The sequence below is a fragment of the Urocampus carinirostris genome, chromosome 6 (assembly GCF_059441175.1).
Source record: "Urocampus carinirostris isolate Australia breed hairy pipefish chromosome 6, RoL_Ucar_1.0, whole genome shotgun sequence".
Taxonomy (NCBI): domain Eukaryota; kingdom Metazoa; phylum Chordata; class Actinopteri; order Syngnathiformes; family Syngnathidae; genus Urocampus; species Urocampus carinirostris.
Genome location: NC_142354.1, coordinates 8,456,498 through 8,478,317, shown reverse-complemented (window position 1 = coordinate 8,478,317; position 21,820 = coordinate 8,456,498). Strand labels below are relative to the sequence as shown.

General features: G+C 38.0%; 1 protein-coding gene across 1 annotated transcript in view; it reads left to right on the top strand.

Annotated features, from left to right (window-relative positions):
* Nucleotides 1-21,820, top strand: part of cntn2 (contactin 2) — a 51,927-nt gene that overhangs the window by 19,466 nt on the left and 10,641 nt on the right. The window contains exons 12-20 of the mRNA XM_088337733.1: nt 2,998-3,125; nt 6,790-6,965; nt 7,333-7,453; nt 8,832-8,990; nt 10,887-11,036; nt 13,029-13,099; nt 14,491-14,728; nt 19,620-19,729; nt 20,355-20,541. Of these exons, the coding sequence (XP_088193859.1) occupies nt 2,998-3,125; nt 6,790-6,965; nt 7,333-7,453; nt 8,832-8,990; nt 10,887-11,036; nt 13,029-13,099; nt 14,491-14,728; nt 19,620-19,729; nt 20,355-20,541 (1,340 nt within the window). The remainder of the gene's footprint in view (nt 1-2,997; nt 3,126-6,789; nt 6,966-7,332; nt 7,454-8,831; nt 8,991-10,886; nt 11,037-13,028; nt 13,100-14,490; nt 14,729-19,619; nt 19,730-20,354; nt 20,542-21,820) is intronic.

The following is a 21,820-nucleotide window of genomic DNA, read 5'->3' as shown; positions in this document are numbered from 1 at the left end:
AATGCAACCAGGGTTTCATTCACAATAAAAAAGACATTACGTACGGATATTATAGTAAATCAAATGAATATTATTTGTGTACAATTAGTTGTGGTTGCGGAAATCATAGCGTACAGTGACGTTGGTGACTTTTCCATCCGCGTTAAAAAAATGCATTTTGTAAAATACGATCGCGCTTTATTGTTTAAATAAACGCGATCTCCCAATGATTATAATTAGCTCGCTTTATTTTGTTTTAAAGCGTATTATATAGAATACGATCGCTTTTGTCGGAAGCGTACATTGACGTTGGTGACATTTTCATCCGCGTTAAAAAACGCAATTTGCAGAATAAAATCACGCTTTATTGTTTAAATAAACGCGTTATATAGACTAGGATCTCCCAATTATTATAATTAGCTCGCTTTATTGTTTTAATAAGCGTTTTATATAGAATACGATCAGGGGGGGGGGGGGGGGGGATTTGCATAGGAGTCGGCACAACACGTCAACATCCCCTCTCAATGAAAGTGCTGCGCTAAAATCTTAAAGGCGTACGACTACTGCTGCTGTGGATTATGGCCCAATGATCAAGTCGTCAAAATGACGGACGCCTTTAAATGTTTTCGCTACCTCAAAAAAAAAACCGTCAATGACAGATTGCAGTGCAGACACAGACATATAAAAGATGTAAATGTTTAAACAGTTTTATTTAACTTAGGCCTAGATGTTGTAACAAAAGGCAGAGTTTAATTTGTTATCATAAATCACCCCTCCTTATAAATAAAATATGTAATTTCGGGCCCCCTCGGGCCGGGCCAGCAAATCCAGTTAATTAGTCGGGCCGGGTCCGGGTCGGGTTTAATACCCCCCGGGCCTGCGTCGGGTTCGGGTGCTTTTTTTGGGCCCGATCTTACCTCTACTGACTCCCTATTGTTGTGTGAGTGTGTGTGTGTGAAGGGGTAAGTGTGAAGCACATTGTTGGGAGGTGTTCATTGACTTGAAAAGCGTTATAGAAATGCAGACCATTTAATTAGAGCCTACCTGCTTATTGGCCGCATTGGGAGTTCAGTATCTTGCCTAATTATCTCAGCTATCTAAACATAGTGACACGCAAAATTAACTCGAGATGACGTACTCAGAGACAGAGAGTAGACGTCTGTCACAAAATATCAACTATAAATAAACTAATTGCAGTTGAACAAATGCTCTTTATTGTCATGATACAAAAGGACAACGAAATTGGAGGGCTGTTGCTTTCAGTGTAAGTGTCCTTGTTACTTTTGCAAGATGTTTGTCATGATAAAAAAATACAAACCTCACAAATGTAGCGATTTTCCACGAGCAGTAGCTCCGAGTCGTCCTTTTTACGGGTATTGGATCTGGCGTTGATAACTTAGCATGTTTTGCAGTGGCGGTTTAAGAGTATCTGTTAATCTGTTGGCTTAGCCATCGGCAGCCGCCTCAGTCGATTTTCGATAAAAATCCAGGGAGCACCCTCTAGTGATCAGATTTGATTGCGCTTTTCTGACTTTCCTCGATTTAATTCATGAATTTATTTTCAATGTAATGAATCGGTAAATCTATTAGCTGTGGCGTTTGTTTTGGTGGCCAGTTGTGAGCCCGGCTGTTTGACGGACAGCTCACAGCAGCCGATCAAAGTTGCGCACACACGTCTTGCCTTTATTGGTTGGCGCCATTAAAAACCTGCTTTTGATTGGCAGGCGCTGTTACACCACGAAACGTGACAATTGTTGTTGGCCAAACACTCCGTCAATCAAATAATTTTGGAGGGATCGTCGTCGGGCGTCGCCCCAAAAAATACGCAGAGAGGAGATATGACAAAAAGGGAACGCTCTTTTATTGCATTCGAGGCTTGTTCATGATTTAACGTTCCAGACGCGTTCATCATTTGTCTTCTCAACAATGGCCTTTATACTGCGTTCAAAACAACTCGGGAAAATCGTAATGGTCAGCACAGCTTCTGACTTCCTGCATCATAATCCCATGACTTCCGACAGATGTCTACACACGATAGGCTATTGTCAGCTCCAAGACTGCTCGCTTCAAGTTCATTCCAAGTTGAACTTTTCTTATCCTTAGTTATTATCTCCTTTCTAGAACAATAACAAAGTAAGAACTATGATTCTTTGAAAAAAAACGCAGTGGTTTGCGGTGACACTATTGCCCTACCTCACATCGCGATATCGATTCGATTTCGGTTCATCGTGCAGCACTACAACCCTCTGTCACGGTGGCCATGGCGCCCAATTGGCCCCGCCCGTGTGGCTCCAGCTGCGGCTCATTAACAGATTGGTTTCCGTTTTTTTAAGCTCAGTGCTCTCATTTTTCCTTTGTCAGTCCGTCAATGAACCTCTGCCCCGCAAGACGTGGGTTCTGACTCGGTCCTGTTTTCCTGTTGGTATTTCCAGTCCAGTATTGCTCCTGTCTATTTTTGACCTGTTTAATATCAATTTCCAGTTTCGTTCCCGTCTCTTTTTGTCCGGTTTACTATTCTCTCCAGTTTTCGTTCCTGTCTTTTTGTCCTGTTTCGTTATCAATCCTGTCTGTCTGTCGTGTTTGGTATCTACCCCATCCGTTCGATATCCATTCGGACAATTGGAATTGATCTCGTCGGCCTCTGGCTTCCTGTCTTTCCACGCCAGACTGCTTCCTAACGTGCATGACTCCCCATTTCCCGTAAAATAAAAGGCTTGTGTCCTGATCCTGTTCTGGTTCCTGACACCCTCACGCTTACTGTAGTTTTAATTTCATGTGCCTTATATTCCAGTGTACCTTGTATGTGAAAGGGAGGAAGATTTTGAGGGTGAACCTTATAACCCTGTGCGCCTTATAGTCCAGAAAATATTGTATATCATATTTCATGTATCATATTATGTTGTATTTCTATTATATTAATATCACATATTGCAAACATAAATTGTTTAATATATGTTCTTGTTAGTCATCAGTTTGCGATTTTTGAGAGGAACTGATTTTTCCGGGATGTGTCTCCAGGGTGACGGTGACTCCGGACGGAATCTTGTGGATCACCAACATCAGCAGAGCCGACGAAGGCAAATACACCTGCTTTGCAGAAAATTACCTGGGAAAAGCTAACAGTACGGGACACCTCTCTGTCAGAGGTAATTACAATTTTCCTGTTCCAAAGCAATGCACCGGCTTTCTTCATTTTTCTATATTTTCTCAAGCCTCGTAACCATGGTTATCATCTCGTTTCTCCTTTTTGCGTCACGGTAAGTCTTAGTCTTCTAACAAAGTTTTGAACTGAACTGAACGAAGAACGAGATGGGTATTCATGACGCCGTGATTCTTTCGGAGCGGACTGTGTATCTGCCTCGCCCACAAAATATGCACAAAAGCGCAGAGAAGTTTGACTGAGAGGGAGACGTCGTTTATTGATATTCGTCAGCGTTCAAAACAGCGTTCTCATTCGTCTAAGAGACAATCAGCTTTCTTATACCCTCCGGAGCAGAAACATCACATGTTGCTAAGTGCGTCCTTTCCCGATGACGTGCTTGTTTTTCTCAAAGTGCATGCTTCCTACAATTGACAGTGTTCCTCTCAGAATCGACCCATCTTAGCCAATACCGTTTTGCAATCGTCCACATGTTTCTCATCAAAAGTCGCTGTGACCCAGCCAAGTTCCCGTCAGCTTTGCAAGTTGTTCCAAACCAAGCCGAGTATTATTGCTTCGCCGACATTCAAACTCGGGAGGAACAAGCCTGGAATTTCCTGTCTAAACAAATATGTCCTCATTATGTCGATAAGCTCTGACTTCATTATTCCACGACAATTTGAACCAATAGTAGACAAGCATTTTTTTACATGCGAAAGGAAGATTTTTTTGGTTGATGTTTTCTATTGGCTAAAACGGTCTCACGAGGGACCGCAAAAACATTGCATTCCACGCCATAACGTGAAAACATTGTATGCTATGGACGCTGTATAGTGGGGAAAATGCCGTAAAAGGGGGTTGAAAAACATTGTATTCCGCATTGTAAGCCACCAACATTGTATTGTCGGGAAAATTGCTTTAAATGATATGTATTTGGTTTGGAATCAAATTCGGTAGTGACCGGATCACCCATTAGGTGGTGCTCAAGACATCCCACCCGAAATAGTCCCCAAGATACAGTCTCATTTTATTCTAAAGGAAGCAGTCCTCCAAACATGTTCTATTTAAGCTTTAAATGATCGATTTTGCAGTTTATTGATAATGATTGATCAAATAAGGCGACTAGTTCGGTTCCAAACAAACTACAATTTATTCACATGGCAAAAAAATCAAAAAATAAAAAAAAAGGGACATTGTTGACAGGGGAACTTGTGGTGGTAATGAGAGGGAGAGGTTGAAAGTACTGATCAAAAAGCCTGATTTTAAGATGATCAACTCATTTCAATGATCAGGAATTTCTTCATAGCGTTTTAGAATGAAATATTTCTCCCATAAAACCAGATCTTTCTCGCAGTTCTTTTGGGCCAGGCTTTCTTGCTGAGAGGTCAAGGCCCTGGGTTTCAGCCTCCTTTGTCCCCATTGTCCAAGAGGGCAAAGGCCAGACAGTGCCCCCTCTGGGCTGCTGTCTTGGAAGCAAGCGTGAAAAAAGAGAAAATGCCGATGAGGCGGGTCCTGTGACTGGTCGGAGTTTCCTGCTGATGCTTTTCAAAACAAAGTACTCCAATTGATTGGTTGATAAGAAATTTTCATTCGGGCACGCAACAAAATAAATCCCTGACATGAATCATAATGACATAAATAGGCCCTTAATTAATCTTTTGATGACAAATGAACACTTTGGGGTTTAAAATCTGTATTATTCAGCTGAAGAGTCTGCTCACTTTCTATTGGTGAAGGGGCCCTGTTGTACGAAGTAAAGGTCTTAAGAACAAATGGCGGGTCTTTCGAGGTTTGTGGTTGGAACAGGCTAGAGGAAAATATATATGTGGCAGTGTTCTCCTCTACAGTATCATGAGGGTCCACTGTTATCCTCATGCCATGAGGCTCTTTAACTCCACCCGGGGGAGTAAAAGCCCACATTAAACCGCACCCCCACATTTGCATATTAGCCTATTTACTTTCCATAGCACTATTTAAATACTTTATAACAACATGTTATATTGGGTATTTTTGTATTCTATATCTTTTATTTTATAATTTTATTTTTCAACACAAGGAAACTTCTGGAAGTGTGAATTTCCCTCTCTCGTTCTCTCGCTCTTGTTCTCTTGTTCTCTCGCTTTTGTTCTCCATGTATTTTTCCTTCTCTCTCTCGCTCTCTCTCTCTCATATGCTTTCTCTTTCTCTCTTTTTCTCTCTTTTTCTCTCCTGTTCTCGCTCTCTTGCTATCTCTCTCGTTCTGTCGCTCTCGTTCTCTCTGTATTTTTCCTTCTCTCTATCTCTTGCTCTTTCTTTTTATCCCTTTTTTCTCTCTCTTTCTCTCTCTCTTTCTCTTTCTCTGTCTCTGTCTCTGTCTGTCTGTCTGTGTGATTGTGTCTGTGTGTAATAAGGAGCCAAAAAAACATTGATTCCGCATCACAACTTGAAAACATTGTAAGATAAGGACGCTGTCTCCGAAGGGGGGCGAGTGCGATTTTGTTGTTAATGTTGTATTGTGGGGAGAATGGAGGGGCCGAAAAGCCTCACATTCTAAATGGCAACGTGAAAATATTATAAGCTAAGGACGCCGTAACCAGAACGTCTACTATGATTTGGTTGTTGATGCCGAATCGCGGGGAAGAGATAGGCCAAAAAACATTGTAAGATAGGAGCGTCTTATCCTGGGGTCTCCTGTGAAGATCCGGTTTTCTTCATGGATCGTTTGGCTGTGGAAAGGTAACCCAAGAAAGGATTTCACAACAAACCGTTATGGGTTTCTTTGGGCAAATATTTGAAACATGTAGTATAGTAAGGGAAATACCATAACAGTAACCTGAAAAAAATGTATGCTATATGCAGTGTCTGAAACTGGTGACAAAAAATTCCCGGACACCCGGGCAGACAACTCCGAAAAGTTGCCTGCCCAGCCATAAAGTGGGCTCCCCCATTTTTCACAACTTGAAACGCAATAAGACGACTCATCGCAAAAAAAAAAAAAAACATTGTTGCAAAGTTTTAAGGATTAATAATCGGAATATATAACAGAACAACACTTTCAAATGAAGTTTATTATGAATCTACTTATAACATTCATTGCATGGATATGACATGGCTGTTTTCCATCTGCCATCAGTGTGTAGCGTCATACATTTTGTTAGCATCTTTTGAATATTTCCTCTGCGGCTGAGGTTTTGGCTTGATTCCTAACCACTTCTCCATTTTTCTTGTGTTCTCTGTACGTCTACTTTGGAAAATGATAAGCAAACGCACGACCTTATAGCGCTCAGGGAGGTCCAGAAGCACAAAGTTATTCGACGCGGGCTTCTGATTGGCTGCCGAGTATGTAAATTGCCAAACGAACCGAAATTGCAACATTTCCAAAACGAACATATATAATAATCGGAATAAAACGTTTTATTTGTTAAAAAAAAAAGTTTTTATTTTACTTATTTCAGACACTGCCATATGGTAACCTGAAATCATCGTGCGCTAGTACAGTCCAAAGAATGCCATGTGTGCCCTGGAAAATAACGTATTCCGTCCTGTAATTTTAAAGCTATGGATGCCATAACCTGGGGGTCTTTGGTACTGACCATTGAGGACTTTTATTTGAAATGGAAGTCTTTTCAGACCTTAAACAAGAGATCCAAATCTGGAACAAGTCTTCATTTTTTGTCCTTTTTGTGTCTTAGACGCCACAAAGATCACGTTATCGCCATCCAACGCGGACATCAACCAAGGCGAGAACGTGACTTTGCAATGTCATGCCTCTCACGACCCCACCATGGACCTGACCTTCACTTGGGCCCTCAACGGGGCCCTGCTGGACCTGGAGGATCCGGCGGGGCCCTACCGGCGGGGGGAGGGCGTGAGTTACTCAACACTCATATTGCACTAGGGTAGCAGCAACTCTCCACAATGTAGTATCTCCCAGGCATTGGTATAACGGGCATCCACGTCTGGCAACCGTCCAATCACAGGCAAGAAATGGAGACGGAACAGAGTAGAGAGTGTTAGCAGTCAGTTTTTTTTTACTGATCAATTTATGAGAGGGAAAATTAGTGAGTAAGAACATTTCTAGAAAATCTCTGAGCGTGACAAACACTCAAAACGTTTGATAGAGGAGGAGAGTGGAGAGTTGGAAGAAGGAACAAGTTTATCTGGAGCAGATCGATCGGAACCTGATTCAATTTACGGGCAGTTTGTATGATCGGTTTTGTTTTGCTTCCTGGTAGAAGGAGACGATCGGCGATCTGCTCATCGTCAAGGCGGAGCTGAGTCAGGCCGGCACCTACACTTGCACGGCTCAAACGGTTGTGGACAGCGCCTCCGCCAGGGCCAAACTGGTAGTGCGAGGTGAGATGCTCTGCTCTGTGTTTTTGCTCACTTTGTTTCTTTGTGCCTCGCAGAGCATGTTTTTACTGTGAGAGGGATGACTTATGTTGTATGATGGCTGTTTTTGTTTTCTTTCAGAATATTATTGTACGATATTTCGGATTTTATTGTACGATATTTCGGATTTTATCTTTTCATTTTTTCAGAATTTCGTTCTGTTTTTCTTATTTATATTTTTTCAATACTTTAATAGTTTTTAAGGTTTTGTTTTCCATTTTTTAGAGTATTTTCTTTGACTCTCATTTTTTTTAATCAAGTGTCATTTTTGTTTCTCGGGTTTTATTTTATGTTTTTTTTCACTGTTTTTGTAATTGTTTGTATTATTTTTTATTATTTTTGCTGTTTGAAGAAATATTCTTTCTTTAGTTTTTGAGAGATATTATTTTCTAGTAAAAGACAAATTGGGAAAAGAACAAACACTTGAAAATTTGATTCTGATAAATTGTCAAAAATATTCAAAAAAACGGAACCCCAAAAAAACGCATAAAAGTATTTAAAATGAAAAAGATTTATTTTTAAACACCAAGATAAATATTGAAGGTAGGTCGCATAGTTTTAGATGCCTTGTACATGGCCTGCGAATGCTCGCGTTTTTTCTTAAATTCTCGGCTGAAATTGGCGAAAGCAAGAAAAGGACTGTTTCAAATACAATCCAAATTTCACTCCAAACTCCCCAAAATATGAAAAATTATTAATTATAATTATTATTTGAGCGTGTGTAAGAGAGATACAAGTGCAGAACAAGCGGCTTGATAGAGGCTGCAGTGATGATTTCAGCCAGAAGATGGCGTTAGCAAGTAGAATATTTTGACTTAATCACCTTAATCAAATAAACAAAATATTACAAACAAAAAAAGAAAAAATATATTACAAAAATCAACAGAAAAAAATATTCTGCAAGCTATAAAAAATATAAGAATAATAGAGAAGGGGGATTCCGATTCTAAAAAATCTGGAATACAGAAAAAATTATTCCTGGGGGGAAAAAATCCGAAAAAAGGGCCTAAATAATATTCTATAAAACAGAAGAAGTATTTTAAAAGGGGAAGGGGGGATCGTAAAAAAGGACAAAAAAAAAAACAATAACTCCTCCAAAAAATGACCTTAATAAACATATTCAGAAAAACAGTATGGTTTTTCGATTTTTAGGTCTGTTTTCTACAGTGAATAATCAGTTTCGGCTCTTTCCACATCGATTCTGCCATTTTTTTCTTTCAATTCTCAAACAAAAGCTGAAAAAAATAGAATCGGCACCAATGAAACCTTCTTAATTCAATTGAACGGGATCAGGTCCAATTTTAGATTGCGTTGATTGTGAAAAAGTCTGTTTTGTGCGCAGGCCCCCCAGGACCGCCCGGAGGCTTACTCGTGCGCAACGTGGCTGAGACCTCGGTGGAGCTCCGTTGGAGTCGCGGTTACGATAACCACAGCCCCATCGGAAACTACGTCATCATGGGACGATCTTCGCTCTCCGACAAATGGAAACCCGTGCGCACCGGTCTGCGAAACCTTCGCTAATAGTTCATCGATCCATTCGTGCCACAACGTATAAATAAGTTTTCTCTGAGTGCCAAAATGTAAAAAATACGTTTTTATTGTTATATTAGGTAACCAGGTGGGGAAGTAGGTGGATTAGAGATTTTGTCGAATGGTGTCAAGTTGCAGGAGGTAGCTGGTTTGAAGAACTTGGGTTAGTATGTGGCAGCAGGTGGTGGTTTGCAGGAGGATTGGTGAAGGGTGCAAGGCGATGGGTGTGCTGAGCGGATTGTTCAAGATCTGCCAATGGATGCAAAGCGAGGATTGTATGATGGTGTGGTGGAATCAATACTAATTGGCTTGTCTCCAAGCACAAGTATTAAAATGCATTGAATTTGTTTTTCTAAATAAGGCCTTCATTAGCATTAAAATTTCTGAAAACAAATTTTCAAAAGTCTTAATGTGATCACCTGAAGATTTATATTTGTTTGAACTAAAAGGATTGAGTAACATTTATCAATTGTCCCTTTTTATAGTTTACCGATTTACTTTCGTGACAACAATAATGGAACTATCAAAACGGTGATGTGGTTTCAGTCACGCCTTTCAGAGCAGACCTAGCAGTCTTGGGCTACCCACAAGACACATAGCAACTTGGGACGGACAGGTTTCCTTTGGACCATGCCTGCAAAGTGTACATTTAATAAGAAGTGGCTGAAAAGGGTACGGTGTATTTGTGCATGGAATATTCGTTTCGTTTGTTTCATTTATGGGTTTTTTGTCGGCTTCATCTTGAATTTGATTCCAAAAGGCTTTAAAAGGCTTGAATTGAACTTTCCTTAAGCTGTAAGAACCCTGACAAGGCAATCAGCTACTTGCTGCTGCTTATGGAATGGGAGAATACTACATGGTCAGGCGCTAAACCGCACAGGCGCACAAATTGGATAATATCCCTTTGCACACCTGACAATATTTCGCAGCACACCAGTGGGAAAACACTGATTTAGATATTGGACGGATTACAAATGCAACAAGAAAAGACGGAAGTGAAAGTTCTCCTTGAAATGCATCATTTTGCAAAAAGCAATTCTTCTCAGAAGTTTTTATCGGAAAGGTGTATTTTCAAGAACCTTAGCCATGTTCTACTGTTGTTTAATAAATCATGGTAAAAAGTAGGAACATACTATTTGTAATCAAAGGTAAGGTTCAGCATCTGAAAACTGGAGGCTGCAATCATGACTTTAATCCAGGAGATGGTGCCAGAGTACCACATGATTTGGGTTCAAGTACATGGAATTTCTTTGACTCGCCCGAATAAACTCTTCTTTCTTCATATTTTTGGGGGTTTGTTCCACCCACACAAGCCTGATAAAAGTAAGATAAAAGCAGAAAGGCGCAATAGGAAAATAAAAGCATAAGGGCTCTTTGAACTTAGTTGGGCATCGGTAACACAGACTTAATAGAGAAAATGTTTAACTTTCAGCTGAGAAACGGGTTTCATTTAATCCATTACAGTTACTTGAGTACGTATTTTGTGACATTTTGTGCTTCGGGGAAAACTTTTAAATAACTATACATTATTTTTAACTTGAGTAGATTTGTGAAGAAGAAACATTACTCATACTACGCTCTATTAGGCTACATTGAAGCCGTTACTTGCAAGCAAGTTTGCACCTGTTTGTCTCTGCTAAGGCGCAGCGATCACGTTTCTTTTATTTAGATTTGACCAGTGACACAAACAACCACCAGGTGGCACTTGTGAGCAGGGTTATGCGCAGTGTATATAGACGTAGCCTCACATTTACATATACAATTCCACAGAGGGTTCACACACAGTAAATAGACTTACAATTAAACAGACTTGTAGTTGGATGGACTTGGATGATTTAATTGGACGTTTTTCATGTTTCCCAAACAGATCCGGTGAGCATCGAAGGCAATGCGGAATCAGCGCAAGTCATCGGGTTGGTGCCGTGGATGGATTACCAATTTCAGGTGATTGCCAGCAACATCCTGGGCAGCGGCGAGCCCAGTTTACCTTCGCAGACCATCAGGACACAACAGTTAGGTGAGCATCCCGTTGAAGATGTAACTTTTTTGTTTCTATTTGACAAAGTTGGTATTTTGACACATACTGCACAGTATTTTGGATCATATAGGCAATATATTCCAATTAGGGATAAGGCTTGACGATTAACTACGTGACGGCAAGCTATAGAATTCAATCAGCCGACATTACTTGTTAGAAAAACGTGAAGATCTTTCTTCTTCACTGGAACATATTTGGTTCTACTCTTGTAGTAGCACAACTTGGCGTAAGAGTAACACTGCACATTACCCTGCAAACACCATCCCACTGTCAAACATGGTGGTTGCAGCATCATGCTCTCGGGTTGTTTTTCCTACGCATCATGACAGTGTGTCTATAACATTGTGGTTTAATATGTTCACATACATGCCAAATTAAGTTTTTGTAACGTAACCCTTGCGACAAACAAGGCTTCACTGTGTACATTATAGGTTGGTAATGAACAGCCCCTGATAGCAAATAGTTGCCGGTTAGTTAGTGTGTAAAAAGCAAAAGAGGGAAGCACATTGTAAAGCGCTTTGGGAGGTCTTCATTGCCTTGAAAAGCGCTATATAAATGCAGGTTTACATTATATTAAATTACTCGGTTGTGTCCCCTCTCCACCTCTTCAAAATCTGGGCAAGGCACCAGAAAGCTTGACTTGTTAGAAAGATTCATAGCATTTATGTACCTTTTTAGAATATATTTTGTTTTACTATAGTAGTAGCACAACTTGGTCGTGTCTCCTCTCCACCTCTTAGGAATGTGGGAAGGGCACCGGAGGGATTGACTTGTTGGCAAGATTTTAAGCCGGTTATATTCTTTATTTGAATACGTTTTGATATTCTATAGAAGTAGTAGCGCAAACTGGTTGTGTCTCCTTTCCATTTCTTCAATTTTTGGGCTAGGTACCGGAGGGCTTGACTTGTTCAAAATATTCTAAGCATTTATCTCGCTCATCGGAACAGATTTGATTTTCTATATATTAGCACAACTTCGTCGTCTCCCCCCTTTGCCTTTTCATATTGTGCATGAAGCACTGGAGAGCTTGACTTGTTCCATAGAAGTTACGTGGTCGTGTCTCCTCTCTACCTCTTCATAATGTGTGCAAGGTACTGGAGCATTTGACTTGTTAATAATATTGCGTGAAGCACTGGGGAGCCTGACTTTTTCTAAAGATTGTAAGCAATTTCATTCAGATAAATTTGAATTTTCTATAGAAGTAGTACGTTACTTGGTCGTGTCTCCCCTCTACCTCTTCACAATGTGTGTGAGGTACTGGAGCGCTTGACTTGTTAATAATAATTTAAGCATTTATGTTTCTTCATGAGAATAGATTTGTGTTTTAAATTTAAGTAGTAGCGTTACTTGGTTGTGTCTCCTCTCTACCTCCCCATAATGTGTGGAAGGCACCGGAGAACATTTGTGTTCCTCATTTGAATGTATTTGTATTTTATACAGAATTAATAGCAGAACCTAGTCGCGTCTCCCCTCTACCTCTTCATCATGTGTACAAGACACCAAAAAGCTTGACTTGTTCAAAAGATTCAAATCATTTTTTTTAATATTTTGGTATTCTGTTAAAGAAGTAGCACTTTATGGTCGTGTTTCCTCTTTTACCTCCTCGGAATGGCCGCCACGAAAAAAGAAAGCTGCACTGTGTGTAAAGCTACATTATTTAAAATGTAACAAAAAAGTAGCGGATTGTGATATAGAATTCACGGTAATATACTCGTCCATAATTCACGCCACTTCAAAGTTGTATGGAATGTTTTTGTGACAATATTTTCTCCAAAACTCCCCCAAAATTATTTCTCAGGCCTGCAATGAACCCATTTTTAGGAGGTGGAGCTTTCTAATGTAACAGAATATTCTGGCCCCTTGCACTGGCACCTGAATGACATTGTTGATTGCATTAACTTTCATGGTGGCAGCACTTCATCTGCAATATTGATGAAAAATGTGCTTAAGATAATTTTCTGTGCTTTTCAGCGCCGACCGTGGCTCCTAGTGGACTCGGAGGTGGTGGCGGCGATCGCAATGAGCTCATCATTACGTGGACGGTGAGTGGAAGGGACAAAGAGACATTCGAGTCGTGTACCATTTATTTGTTTGGCCTTTAATCACAAAAGTCTTGTTCCACAGACAGACTGAGGAGAACATTTCTTCCTCATGCCATGAGGCTCTTTAACTCCACCCGGGGGAGTAAAAGCCCACATTAAACCCCACCCCCACATTTGCATATTACCCGATTTTGATTTACAGTGTGTATTTTCGGTAGCACTATTTAAATACTCTATAGCAAAACGTTATATTGGGTATTTTTGTATTCTATAGCTTTATTTTATTATTTTATTTTTCAAAACAAGGATACTGCTGGAAGTGTAAATTTCCCTACGGGATGAATAAAGTATCTAGCTATCTAGCGAGCTATCACAAGCTTGGTTTCTAGAGTTAATGTGTTTTTGCTTCTCCCTTTACCATCACTACAAGCCTTGGGACACGTAGCGATTGAATACAGTAGTGCACCGCAGACTTGCAAAATGTGGGTGGTCTATAACTTTATTTAACAAAGAATTGATTGACCAAATCATTTAAAGAGGCAGGTTTATCATTTTTCTCTCTCTCTCTCTCTCTCGACATCTCGACATCTCTATCTCGACATCTCTCTATAAAATCTGAGGGAACTATACTGGCCACAATGACACCTGATCTGAAACTGTCATGCAGGCACGGAAAAACTCAAAAAGCTCAGCAGGAAAATCAGAAACATTAAAAAAAAAAAGTGGTCATCCCCCTTCCAGGATTATGAGGTCGAAATAGATGTTGAATTAGGTAATAATGCACAAATTGTAGTCTGCATCAACAATCAACATCGGTAATATGTAAAGTTGTTCAAAAAGTTGAAGAAGACCAAGACGGTTCCCCATCAGAGACGTCTAGTTGGTGCTTCAGATCCAGGTGCTGGTTCGGTGACTCATCTTGGTTCCTCCTTCTCCCTTATTTCGCTACAAGTGAGGCAACTGAAAGGACAGTAAAAGTACAGTATGAGGTCGTCATCAATCATAAGCTGTAGAATACAAATGCGTTTTAAATTTAAGATTGTCTCAGGGGGCAGAGCATTCCATAGCAGCAGGGCCTGTATGGTGAACACTCTTGAGCTTGTGAATTTCTTCTTGGCCCTTGGAATCACAAGTAAACCAGCAGAGATAAGGGGGTCAGGCAAGTCCATGCAAGCATTCGTATGTTATCAAGAGAACCTTAAAGTCACATCTTAAACGGAGTGCAAGTTAGCTAATATGGTCAAACTTTGTCAATAGTCTCGCTGCCGCATTTTGAACCAGCTGCAAACTTTTGGCATTAGGAGACCATAGAGCAATACATGGCAGTAAACCAGCCGAGAAGTCATAAACGCAACCTGAAATGTGACGGCACTTGTCTCCATTTCTTGCAGCCCATGGCTCGGGAATACCAAAACGGGGACAGCTTTGGCTACATTTTGGCCTTCAGGAAGAATGACGAGTCGTCCCCCTGGACAGAGGTACGCGTCCCTTCGGTGGACGCGTCCCGTTACGTGCACTCGGATGCCTCGCTGGAGCCCTACAGTCCCTTCCAGGTCAAAATCAAAGCCTTCAACCGGAGGGGCCAGGGGCCTTTCAGCCAGATTGCCATGGTACACTCGGCTGAGGAAGGTTTGTTTCCGAATATCCTGTCGACATCAACATTTGAGTCATGCATGTGAGCGCATTTTTTTTCGAAATCTTTCATTTCAAATCAGACTGGTAGCACTCGTAAAACTGCTCTGAATCAAGACATAATCTCTTTGCACAGGATTTAAGTAAGGGCTTCAATGTAGCCTAATAGAGTGGAGTAAGAGTAAAGTTTCTTCTTCACAAATCTACCAAGTTAAAAATAAAGTATAGTGATTTTAAACTTCAATGGAAGTCTTTTTTTATTTAAATAAAATGAATTAATTATGATCACTTCTAATATTATGTATGATTATTTTTAATAACTGGTTTGGAATTTTTGAATAAAATATTTGATATTATTGTTTTTCAATGTATATATATATGTATATATATATATATATATATATATATATATATATATATATATATATATATATATATATATATATATATTATAATCTTGTGTTTTTAAAATAATTTGGTAAATATATTTTGTATCAAAAAGTAAATACTTTTAAATTTAATTATTTATATTTTTAAAAAATACATTTTAATTAAGTGGTTGATAATTATTTTTATCAATAAAAATTTGAATGAATATTATTAAAATATTAAATATTTTTAAAGTTATTTAAAAGTTTATTTTGTATTTTTTTTTAAATAAAATGCATTAATTATGATCATTTTTAATATTATGTATGATTATTTTTAATTACTCATTTGGAATTTTCGAATGAAATATTTGATTTTATCATTTAAAAAAATACATATTTTTTATAATTTTGTGTTTTTAAAATAATTTGGTAAATCTATTTTGAATCAAAAAATAAATACTTTTAAATTTAATTATGCATGTTTCAAAGAAATAAATACATTTTAATTATTTGGTAAATCATTATTTTTATCAATTAAAATTTAATGAATATTACTAAATATAAAGTATTTTTAAAGTTATCTCATCTCATCTCATTAGCCGTACCGCTTATCCTCATTAGGGTCGCGGGGGGCTGGAGCCCATCCCAGCCATCTTCGGGCAGTGGGCAGGGGACACCCTGAACTGGTTGCCAGCCAATCGCAGGGCACACGGGGACAGACAATTCATTCGCTCATTCACACCTAGGGACAATTTGGACCGGCCAATTCACCTGAAATGCATGTTTTTGGAATGTGGGAGGAAACCGAAGTGCCCGGAGGAAACCCACGCAAGCACGGGGAGAACATACAAACTCCGCACAGAAAGTCTGGAGCTGGATTTGAACCCACAACAGGTTCCCATGACATGAACTGTGCCGCACAAGCGCTAACCACTGCGCCGCCGTGCTGCCCTATTTTTAAAGTTATTTAAAAGTTTATTTTATAGTATTTTATATTTATTTTTATTTTTTAATATTATGTATGATTATTTTTAATAACTCGTTTGGAATTTTTGAATAAAATATTTGATATTATTGTTTAAAAAAAAAAAAAAAATATATATATATATATATATATATATATACTGGACTGTCTCAGAAAATTAGAATATTGTGATAAAGTTCTTTATTTTCTGTAATGCAATTAAAAAAACAAAAATGTCATACATTCTGGATTCATTACACATCAACTGAACTATTTCAAGCCTTTTATTATTTTAATATTGCTGAATTTGGCTTACAGCTTAAGAAAACTCAAAAATCCTATCTCAAAATATTAGAATATCATGAAAAAGTATACAAGTAGGCTATTCAACTAATCACCTGAATCATCTAATTAACTCGAAACACCTTGCGAGGGTTTCCTGAGCCTTAAAAACACTCAGCTTGGTTCAGTAAACTAAATCACTGCTGATCTGACTGCTGTCCAGAGGACCATCATTGATACCCTCCATCAGGAGGGTAAGACACAAAAAGAAATTTCTCAAAGAGCAGGCTGTTCACAGAGTGCAGTTTCAAAGCATATCCACAAAAAGTCTGTTGGAAGGGAAAAATGTGGCCGGAAACGCTGCACAACCAAGAGAGATGACCGCAGCCTTAACAAAATTGTGAAGAAGAGCCGCTTCCAGAATTTGAGGGCGCTTCAAAGACAGTGGGCTGAAGCTGGAGTCCAGGTATCAAAAGCCACAGTTCACAGACGTGTCCGGGAAATGGGCTACAATAGCCGTATTCCCATGGTCAAGCCACTTCTGAACTCAAGACAACGGAAGAAGCGTCTGACTTGGGCTATGGAGAAGAAGCACTGGACAGTTGCAGAGTGGTCCAAAGTCCTCTTTTCAGACGAAAGCAAGTTTTGCATTTCATTTGGAAGTCAAGGCGCCAGAGTCTGGAGAAAGGCTGGAGAAGAGCAAAACCCAAGTTGCTTGAAATCCAGTGTGAAGTTTCCACAGTCAGCAATGGTTTGGGGAGCCATTTCAGCTGCTGGTGTTGGTCCACTGTTTCATCAAGTCCAGAGTAAATGCAACTGTGTACCAAGAGATTTTAGAGCACTACATGCTTCCATCTGCTGAAAAGCTCTATGGAGATGAGTATTTCATTTTCCAGCATGCTCTGGCACCTGCCCACAGTGCCAAAACCACCAGTAACTGGTGCACTGACCATGGCATCACTGTCCTTGATTGGCCTGCTAATTCCCCTGACCTGAACCCCATCGAGAATTTGTGGGGTATAGTTGAGAAGAAGATGAAAGACACCAGACCTACAAATGCAAATGAGCTGAAGGCCGCTATCGAAGCATCCTGGGCATCAATAACACCTCAGCAATGCCACAGGCTGATTGCCTCCATGACACGCCGGATTGATGCAGTAATCCGTGCAAAAGGATTCCCAACCAAGTACTGAGTGCATCAATGGACATTTTCAAATGTTTGATTTAGTTTTGCTGTTATAAAATTATTTTTTTTACTTGGTCTGAGGAAGTATTCTAATATTTTGAGATAGGATTTTTGAGTTTTTTTCAGCTGTAAGCCAAAATCAGCAATATTCAAATAATAAAAGGCTTGAAATAGTTCAGTTGATGTGTAATGAATCCAGAATGTATGACATTTTTGTTTTTTTAATTGTATTACAGAAAATAAAGAACTTTATCACAATATTCTAATTTTCTGAGACAGTCCAGTATATATATAAAATATTTTTATAATTTTGTGTTTTTAAAATAATTTGATGAATATATTTTGTATCAAAAAGTAAATACTTTTAAATTTAATGATGCATGTTTTAAAGAAATACATTTTAATTAAGTGGTTAATGATTCTTTTTATCAATGAAAATTTAAATGACTACTGTTAAAATATTAAACATTTTTATAGTTAATCCAGTTTTATAGTATTTGTTTTTATCCTTAATTTTTTTTAAATAGTAAATGTGATTTTTTTTTCATTTAATAATTATATTTTTTTAAACAATTCTGATTAAGATTTTTTACGAGTCGTTTTTTTAGAATTACTTAAATAATTAATATTACTTTAATAATTATTTTTAATGGTTTTTTTAGAATGCCATTGTTTTTATATAATTTTTCATGAGTTTAAAAAATAAATAATAGATTATAATTTCTCTCTGTTTAATTGATAATGGTCATTAGCATAAATACCTGTATTTACAATAATTTCTTTATAATAATTATTGATCACTTTCAATTATTTCCTATTATTTCTTGATTTTTATTTCAAAATAATCATGTTTCTTTTGATAATTATTAGTTTTTGAATACCTAAATTTGGATTTTTTTGTACAATTAATCATCTTTAGAATTATGATTTTTGTTTAATAATTAGTGCAGATTTATTTTTTTAAATAATTTACTTTTTTCTATTGATAATGATTTTTAAAAATCCTATAAATACCCTCAAAATGGATTAAGTACAATTAATGGGTATAAATGAAGATGTATTCAAATCGATAGTAACTGAATGCTGGTAATCCTTTGATTATTTTAAAACGAACTATGTTTTTCAATTTTTTTTTTCGTATAAACTCTTTTCAGATCATTAATTGATTGTGATTATGTTTAGCTCAGGAGGTAGAGCGCTCGTCTTTAGATCAAGAGATCGCAGTTCAAATCCCGGCTCCTCCGTGTTACATGTCAAAGTGTCCTTGGGTAAGACACTGAACCCCTAATGCCCCCAATAAGCAGGTTAGCGCCTTACATGCCTGCACGGCCGCTATTGGGAAATGTGAAGCACACTGTAAAGCGCTTTGGGAAGTCTTGACTTGAAAAGCGCTATATAAATGCAGATCATTTGATTTCATTAATCGAGTTTTAAACTATGAGTCACAAATTTGGCGCAATTTACTAAGATCATTTTTATAAATCGGTTTTGATAATTCGTAAGAAATGAAGGACTAAACGCTAAGAGTGTCAAGAACCAGAACAGGATCAGGACTCAAACGCGTGACGTCTGACGACAGACAGGATAGATAATGAATTGGGATATTGAAAATAAACAGGACAAACTAGACGGGAACGAAAACTGGAGAAAATAATAAACAGGACAAAAATAGACGGGAACGAAACTGGAAATCGATATTAAACAGGACAACAATAAATGGGAACAATACTGTACAGGAAATACCAACAGGGACAGAACCGAGTCAAAACCCACGTCTTGCCGGGCAGAGGTTCATTGACAAACTGACAAAGGAACAGTGAAAGCACTGAGCTTAAATAGACGGAAAGCCAATCTGTCAATGAGCTGCAGGTGGTGCCTCATGGGCGGGACCAATTGGGCGCCATGGCAACCGTGACAAAGAGTCCTTTATGGAAATGTGAAGCAGTATAGTCACTATACCAACGATTGCATAAGGTTCATGGTCATTTTTCGATGTTTATTTTAGCACCCGTTATGCTCGTGATATGAATGTTGAAGAGCAGAATGAGAGATAATTTTCATGATTTTTCCACGACGTTTTTTCAGAGCCTACCGTGGGGCCGTCGATGATCAACGTGACGGCGCTGACCGCGTTTGAGATCCAAGTGTACTGGGAGGCCGTAATCCAGGCAAAAGGCCTTATCAGAGGATATGAGGTGACCATACTCTACCTTTTACATGCCTGAACAAAAAAAATGCTTCCAGGAGTAGCTTTGAAACCTGAAACATTTGAAAATTGAGGCGTGTTTTCAATGGAAATACACTAATCCGTATTTTTTAAATCATAAAAGAGCGTGAGAACATGAAAACAATACATGTTAAAATTAGATTACCACACAATAAACATTAAAAGGAAATCATAAAAATATTAATTTACACAACCAACATATTCTAATAAGGCACTCTTTCTAACAAGTTATAGGGTCACTAAATGTGAGAGGATGTGGAAGTAAAGCGACTGGGTGGAAGAAAGAGGAGATCGGACCTACTTGGGTGCCGAGGTGCCTAACTTGTTTGGGTGTTTGGGCATTTGGGTTGGCCATGGTCCTCCCAAAAAATTTTGGGTGTCTTTTTTTTTTCTTTGTTATTGTATGTGTTTGTCTTTCTGTCGGACACCCCTCTCGAGGTAGATAGATAGATAGGTCAATTGATTGAATACTCGAGTGACTAATTATCGGCTCTACGTTTTTCTACCGGGCCGATAACTGTGATGTCATATTAAGCCATTATCCCTGGTTACAGATATCTGATTTGATTTATGACCGTTTTTCATGTCTTCAGATCCGTTACTGGCGTCAACATGAACGGGAAGCGGCGGCTGACCGAATTCGGACGGCCGGATTGGAAACCACCGCCAAAGTATCGGGTCTGCGTCCCAGTACTCGATACCACGTCGCCGTCCTGGCCTACAACAGCGCCGGAACAGGACCGCCCTCGCCGAGGTCCACCGTTACCACCAGGAAACCCCGTACGTAAATTAATAAATATATCAATTCAGATTTTTTTATATGTACAGTATATGTTTGTTTGTACGATCAACGTTGTTTTTCTCATGTTTTTAAACGTTGCTTTCAAATTCGATTCAAAAACAAGTAAACTGTCAAATCTGTGGATTTCTTTTGGCTCTTGGGATCACTAGTAGACTGACAGGACCCACTTGCGATGGCCGGGTCGTGGAGCAAAAACGTAGTCAAGATCAGAAAAGGGGTCGGAGCCTGGAATCAAACAGGAATCAGGACAGGAGAGAGTCAGGGTCGAAAGGCTTGCCTAACGTGAGCTGAGGTTCGCAGGCGGACCGACAGAAGGGGACTGACAGGACAGAGAAAACTCATAAGGGTAAAAACACCATTATTAAAAATCTCAAAACAACAATTATAATTATAGACTTAAACGTAGTTTGAAAAAAATATTATAAAAAAAGAATCATACATAATTCTAAAAATGATCATTATTCTAATAAATTTATATTGAATCGGGAAAAAAAAACTCATGATCAATTGTTTAAAAACACATGACTGATTATAGCCACAAAAACACTATACATAAAAAAAACTCGACTCATTATAAAAGAATCACAAATAATTAAAAATAAACTATTTCTTTTATAACTTGATGATGATAAAATAATAAAAAATAAAAATTAAATCATTATAAAAAATATTTGATGGATAGAAGTTAATCAAAAGTAAACATTTTAAACACTCATTCATTCATTAACTCATTAAAACTTTATTATTCAAATAATAATTAATAAAAAATATCATAATTATAGTAGGAAAATCACAATTATTTGAAGAATAAAAGTATAAAAATAATCATGAATAATTCTTTGTTGGAAAAAACATTAATTAAGGCACTCTTTAATTGTTGTAAAAATAAAACATTCAATAATTATAAAAAAAATTCTGACGTGTAAAAAAAATCTAAAGTAATCATTTTAAAAACTCATTCATTCATTAACTCATTAAAACTTTATTATTAAAATAATAATAAATTAAAAAAGAAATGATCATAATTACAGTAGGAAAATCACAATTATTAAAAAAATAAAACTATAAAAATAATCATAAATAATTCTAAAATAGCTGTGGAAAAAAAAACATGAATTAAACCACTCTTTAATTATTGTAGAAAAACATAATTATACAAAACAATTGTAAATCTAAAAATGACAGGAACTGGAGGAAATAAATAATAACAAAAAAAAAGCTGTTATCAATTAATTAATAAACTCATTAATTATAGCC